Consider the following 6,484-nt stretch of genomic DNA (forward strand, 5'->3'; position numbering starts at 1 on the left):
TTAGGAGCATTATCTGTGATCTAACAGGATTGTTATTCCCATTTCTCACCTGATAAAATTTTGTGGTGCATTGAACTGAGTTGAATGATTCTCCCTTTGCACAAAGTTGTCTCCATCTGGAACTTCAGATGACATTATTTGAAAGTGGGATCTTTGCACGTGATCAGTTATATATTCAAAATTAAGTTGGATGCTAAATTCACTGTGGCTGGTGTTTTGTAAGAAGAGTCAATGCCGTGCAGCAAAAAGTGTTTGAGCTTTGGAACAGTATTGATCAGAATTTGAAACCTGGCTGTGCCACTTTATAGGCTGTGTGATCAAGTAATCCTGAACACTGCTGCTTGTGTGAAATGGTTGCTTTGATTAATGGTTGTGTTGTGTGTCCCTGGGTTCTCAAGTAACTCGTCACAGGTTAGTTTATCTGTGTGACACACATTTATTGAACACCTCTGTCTGAGGGACTAGTCCGTCAAATCCACAGCTACTCAAATTCCTTGTACAAGATGATATAGTATTTGTGTATAAACTATATACATCTTCCTGTATACTTTAAATCATCTCTAGATTCCTTACCTACTACTGTGTAGGTGCTATATCATAGTTATTGTATTACTTAGGGAGATAGAACCAAAAAAGGGTTTGTATCTGTTTAGTGCATGCATAGTTTTTTCCCTCTGGGTATTTTTATTTATTTACTTAAAAAAAATTTTTTTTGGTCGTTTTGAGACAGAGTCTCTGTACACCTAGCTGGCCTGGAACTCACTATGTAGATCAGGCTGGCCTTGAACTCACAGAGATCCACCTGCTTCTGCCTCCCGAGTACTGGAATTAAAGGCATATGCCATCACACCCACTCTCTGGGTATTTTTAATCTGTGGTTGGTTTAATTTGTAGTTACAGAATTTGTGGGCATGGAGGACTGACTGCTTCCTCTCCTGGTTATGACCGTTGTGTTAATGGGGCCTTGATGAACCAGAATGCAGCTGGATGTGGTAGCACATGCCTATGTCCCAGCACTGAGGAGGCTGAGGCAGGAGGATAGAATTTGAGGCTAGCCTGAGCTACATAATGAGACCCTGTCTGAAAAAGAAAACTCCAAATAAAAGACTGGTGGAGTATATAAATTAATGGGAATATGGGCTTTGTACAATCAGTTTACACAGTGAATCAATCTAACTCTTGTGATAAATACAATGAAAGCATTCTAAGAGTGTGTAGCAGGAATTTCTGGTTTGGGAGTGGAGAGTTGGTAAGCAAGAAAGATAGGTCCAGGGAAGTTATATTTATGCTAGGGCCCAAAGAGTCTGTGAGTTTCTGGGTAAAGAGTGAATGAGTTTCCCAGTAAAGAGTGCAAGTAGGTTTGGGGGAGGGAAAGTATTTGTGAAACTGACTTGGTAAGGAATTTGACTCATTCCAGGCACCAGAAAGATGGTCAGTGATGTCATGAAGTGAGGTGGGGTAGTACATCTAGACAAAGACTGGGCTGTGATAATTTTGAACTTTAAAACCAATAGGTAAGTGTATATCGTAGACTTACATTCCAGAATGAGTTCCTTTCTGAGCTTTTCATTGTTCCCGTTTAGAATGCGGATTGTTGATGACGATGTGAGCTGGGCAGCTATCTCTACCACTAAGCCGGAGAAGGAGGAGGAAGAGGATGGAGATTTGCCTGTGGTATGTATCTTGGATAGTATTGTCAGGACTTTGAAATGGTGCAAGTTTCTTAGCCTTGACTCCTACTGTGGTGTAGGTCTGTAGGGAAAGCTAAGCACAGACAGGAGGTGATGCTTTGCAAAGAGCTGTTGGACATTATTTTATTTCTTGATGCTTCTACAAGTGGTCCTGACTTAATGATGGTTCCACTGAATATTTTGACTGTACAGTAGTGTGAAATTGATAGATGTACAGCAGAAACTGCTTTGAATTTGGATCTAGGCTAACACTATTTTGGTATGATACTCTATCATGATGTCACAATGATTGCAGCAGCCTGGAACTATAGCTCTTAGATAGCCATGTGATCCCAAGGAGAAAGAAGCAGTCCTTTGTAGTGTACTGTTTGCTAAACTGGGATGTTTATAGACTAGGTATATAGTGTATTTTCAACTTATGATGAGTTTAAATGGGCATAGCCCCATCATAAGTAAAGGAGTCTGTGAACATTACTTTCTCTGTTTAGGGGTAGGGGACCATCAGCCCAAAAATGGAAACAAAGAGGCAGGACCCCTCAGCATTAGAGTCATGGTTAGAATTTCACTTCAGTTTATTGGAATCTACCTTAAAAACAAAGTTCAGGCTCAGTTAAAGGAAATGATTTATTTTTCTGTTTTATTCACTAATTTAAGCTTTAAAATTGTATATTTTTGGGCTGGCGAGATGCTCAGTGGTAAAGGTAAAGTGGTAAAGGGGTGGTGAGATGCTCAGTGATGACTTAAATTCAGTCCATGGGACCCTCATGGTGGAAGGGGAGACCTGAGAACTGACTCTCATAAGTTGTCAGCTGACTTCTATGCACATATAGAAGCATGTGTTGTCATTCCCCCCCTCCCACATACACAAGCTAAAATAAGTAAATGTAATTATAAAAATTGTATATTCTAGGGGCTAGAAAGGTAACTCACTGATTAAGAGCATTTACTGCTTCTCCAGAGGACCTAGGTTCAGTTCCCAATTCTCACATGGTAGTTTACATTTGTCCTTAACTCCAGTTCCAGGAGATCCAGTGCCCTCTTCTGGCCTCCATGGGCACCAGGCATGCCCATGGTGCATTTCTATGCATGTGGGCAAACATTCATACACATAAAAATAAAATTTAAAAATTGTATATTCTTGTTTAAATACTGGAGATATGTAATAAAAAATAGTATCATTCTGGGTTATACCTTAGAATGAGAGACTGAATTTCAAATAATTTCAACAGTAAGGTTAATTTAAGAGCTGTATTTTTATTATGGCATTTATTTGTGTGTGTGTGTGTGTGTGTGTGTGTATATGTATGTATGTATATGAAGTATGTATGTGAAGTATGTATGTGTGTGTATATGTATATGTATATGAAGTATGTATGTGTATGGCAGAGGACAACTTGAGGGAATGGATTTTCTCCTTCTTCCATGTGGGACCCAGGGATTGAACTCAGGTCACCAGCCTTGGCAACAAGCACCTTTACTTGCTGAGCTATCTTTTTTTTGAGTCTGTGTCTCCCTATAGCCCCAGCTGACTTGGAACTCATTATTATAGACCAGACTGGCCTTGAACTCACAGAGATTCATCTGCCTCCCAAGTGCTGGGATTAAAGGCATATGCCACCACACCCGGCCTGCTGAGCTATCTTACCAGCCCCCTGAGACACAGAGTTTACATAGGCACTGTGATAATTAATATCAATTACCAACGTGACAGGATCTAGACTCACCTAGGAGACAAGCTCCTGGGCATGCCTGTGAGGGGCTATCTTGATTAGGTTAACTGAGGTGGGAAGGCTCTCCTTAATTATGGGTGGCACTGTTGCATGGGATGGAGTCCTGGGCCACATAAAAGGAAAGCTGGGTGAATACTAGCATTTGTCTCCCACTGTTTCATGACTGGAATGCAGTGTGACCAGATGATGTCTCCTCTGCCCTGGACTGTGCCCTCAAAACTATGAGCCAGAGTAAACTCTCCTCTCTGAAATGACCTTTTTGTTTTTTAAATCTTTTTGAGACAGGGTCTCCCTGTAGCCCCAGCTGGCCTGGAACTCACTATGTAGACCGGGCTGACCTTGAACTCACAGAGAGCTGCCTGCCTCTGCCTCCCGAGAACTGGGACTAAAAGTGCACTCCACTGCACCCGCCTGAAATAACTTCTTGTCAGGTGTTTGGTCACAGCAATGAGCACAGTAACAAGTACAGAAGTAGATGACTTCAAAGGCATCTTACTAATAATTAGAAGAGAAATAGTGATATGATGAGCCAGTTTCTCCTTAGTTATCTGATTGATATATACATTTGTATTTTATAAAAGCAATACATGTTAAAGAGTATTTGGAAATCCTAAGGAAGTTTAAAGTTTTAAAAGGAATACGATATCATGTGTACTGTGAACATTCAGAGATAATGACTGCTAGAATTTGGATGTGTATCTTTTTAACATGCTTCTATTTAGTTAAAAAATTTTTTAATATATATATTTTGTGTGTGTGTGTGCGTGCGCACGTATGTCTGTGAGCACACATGCTACACTAAGTGTGTGGAGATCGGAAAACAACTTGCAGGAGTCAGTTTTTCCCTCCTACCATGTGCAGTAGGGATTGAACTCAGGTTGTCAGGCTCAGTGGAAGGTCCTTTGCTCACTGAACCATCTTTCTTGCCCCTTTTTCTTTGTAAACCTTGGGGCCCTACTGTAGTGGTTTGAGGGACTACTCTTTCACTTAATATGCTATGAATACTTTAGGAAGACTAAAATGTTCTTGTTTTTGAGTTTTAATGTTCCACCTAATTCTTAATTTAACCCATCCTATTTCTGGAACAGATTGTTCTGTATTAAAATGTTATAATTCAGTTGGGCCTGGTGGCAGCAGCAAGGGTGTCTGCAAGCTGCTAATTTGGTGGATCAGCAATGATATTCACACTCTTTGAACACTGTAGAATGAGTAATTATTCCTATGTTTACTGGGTATTTGTGGGTTATGAATTTTCTTTTTTCTTTTTTTTGCCTAATTTTTAGAAAATAGAAATTTTGATATTTTTGCTATTTATTGATATTTATATAATAAGACTATCAGTTATGTATATTGTAGGTATGTTTTCCCATTCACCTTTTTATTTGACATTTAAAAGTTTTATTCATAAAAGTTTCTTAGTTTTCCTTTGTAATATAATATTACTTGTTGAGATAGTGTCTTACTCCCGTAACCCAGGCTGGCCTTGATTCCTGATCCCCACCCCACCACCCGCCCCAGTCTCTTAGCACCTGAGCACTGGAATTACAGTCATGTGCCACCACACCTGGCTCTTCTGCATTTATGATTCATACCCAGGCGCTAAACAGGAAGCTGTAGGCCCAGGATTTTCTTTATTGGTTAAAACATCTTGATTGTTGGATTCATTTTTGTTACTGTAAAAATCATCTGATCACTGATAATGATGACAAAGTATGATAACAGTGATAGCAGTGGCATGGGAGAATGACCAATAGATTTAATGTATTGAGCACTGATCGTGTACCAAGCACTGCAAAGCTAGCATGAAGGATCTCATTCAACCTTCAGAAAAGTCTTTTGAGTGCACTTTCAGAAACGAGTACACTGTGGCTTAGAATATGTTGCCAAAACTCACACCAATGCTAAGTGGCAGGGTTGGGTATATAGATCTCAGTTCACTTTGCCTGAGAACCTGTGTGGTCAGTGCCCAGAGAAAGAGCTCAGAAGTAGGCTACGTGTAAATATATATGGAATGATGGCTGGATTTGGGAGAGGAGCAGTAGTAGAGAGGCGTTATGACCTGGATTTGAATTCTAGTTTTACAATTTGCTAGCCTGTGACAGTGAAAATCACTTAATTTCTCTGAGGCACAGTTTGTTGGTCAGTACCCTTGGGTCTTTCTTTGCAGAACTATTTGAGGATTGAGTGAGATCTGCAAAACACAATGCCTTGCATAGTTGTTGTTTGTAACTAGAGTTTATTATGCCAGCTGTCTTTGAAGGTCTCTCATGTGGAAAGGGACCAGCTGCATTAGAGGTCAGAGTTAGGATGGAGGGAAACAAGTTATATGGAGGTGGATCTGGGTCCATAAACACTTAAAACATTTTAACACTGTTCAAAAAAATGCAGGGGAATGTCTTGAAAGATGAGTTCAGGGAGGGATTCAGTGAGTAATCATCAAGGATATTATAGAGAAGATTCCGATTTGTTTGGGAGTTCAGATACTATCCCCAAGCATTCTATAATTTATAGTCCAAGAGCTCCTTTTGGATGGATTCAAGACCTATCATTGTGACTGTACACAATAGGAAAGGTTTCATAAGGCCCCAAGTCTTTGATGAGTGATAGGCAAGTTAGATAGTCTGTTCTCACTGTAAATATAAAAATAAAAATGTAAAAGGATGAGCTTTTAGTTTACAAGTGGCAATTGTGTACCAGCAAGATCACCAGTAACGTTTGTAATGAAAAAATTAACCTTTGGAGGGAAATTGATTAGCCAGACAAGATCTATGATTAAGTCATTACAGTGACAATCAGAAGTTTATGGTGCAAACATAACTGAGGACCACTGTGTGTTTCCTCATAGCCACTTTGGATATGTGGGCTCTGTATGTTAGGACTGGGAGTGGTCATGGCTCTAGGTCTTGAGACAAGAGCTCCTTGAATGGATCCTGTGTTTCCTCAGTGCAGTGTCTGTTTCCTCAGTGCAGTGTCTGTGTTTCCTCAGTGCAGTGTCTGTGTTTCCTCAGTGCAGTGTCTGTGTTTCCTCAGTGCAGTGTCTGTTTCCTCAGTGCAGTGTCTGTG

The 6,484-nt window shown here is 40.1% G+C and overlaps 1 protein-coding gene across 1 annotated transcript in view; it reads left to right on the plus strand.

The window, feature by feature from the left end:
- Bud13 (BUD13 homolog) overlaps positions 1-6,484 on the plus strand; it is a 29,476-nt gene that overhangs the window by 1,662 nt on the left and 21,330 nt on the right. The window contains exon 2 of the mRNA XM_008850946.3: positions 1,584-1,674. Within this exon, the coding sequence (XP_008849168.1) occupies positions 1,584-1,674 (91 nt within the window). The remainder of the gene's footprint in view (positions 1-1,583; positions 1,675-6,484) is intronic.

The sequence above is a fragment of the Nannospalax galili genome, unplaced genomic scaffold, assembly GCF_000622305.1.
Source record: "Nannospalax galili isolate Female #2095 unplaced genomic scaffold, S.galili_v1.0 scaffold265, whole genome shotgun sequence".
NCBI lineage: Eukaryota > Metazoa > Chordata > Mammalia > Rodentia > Spalacidae > Nannospalax > Nannospalax galili.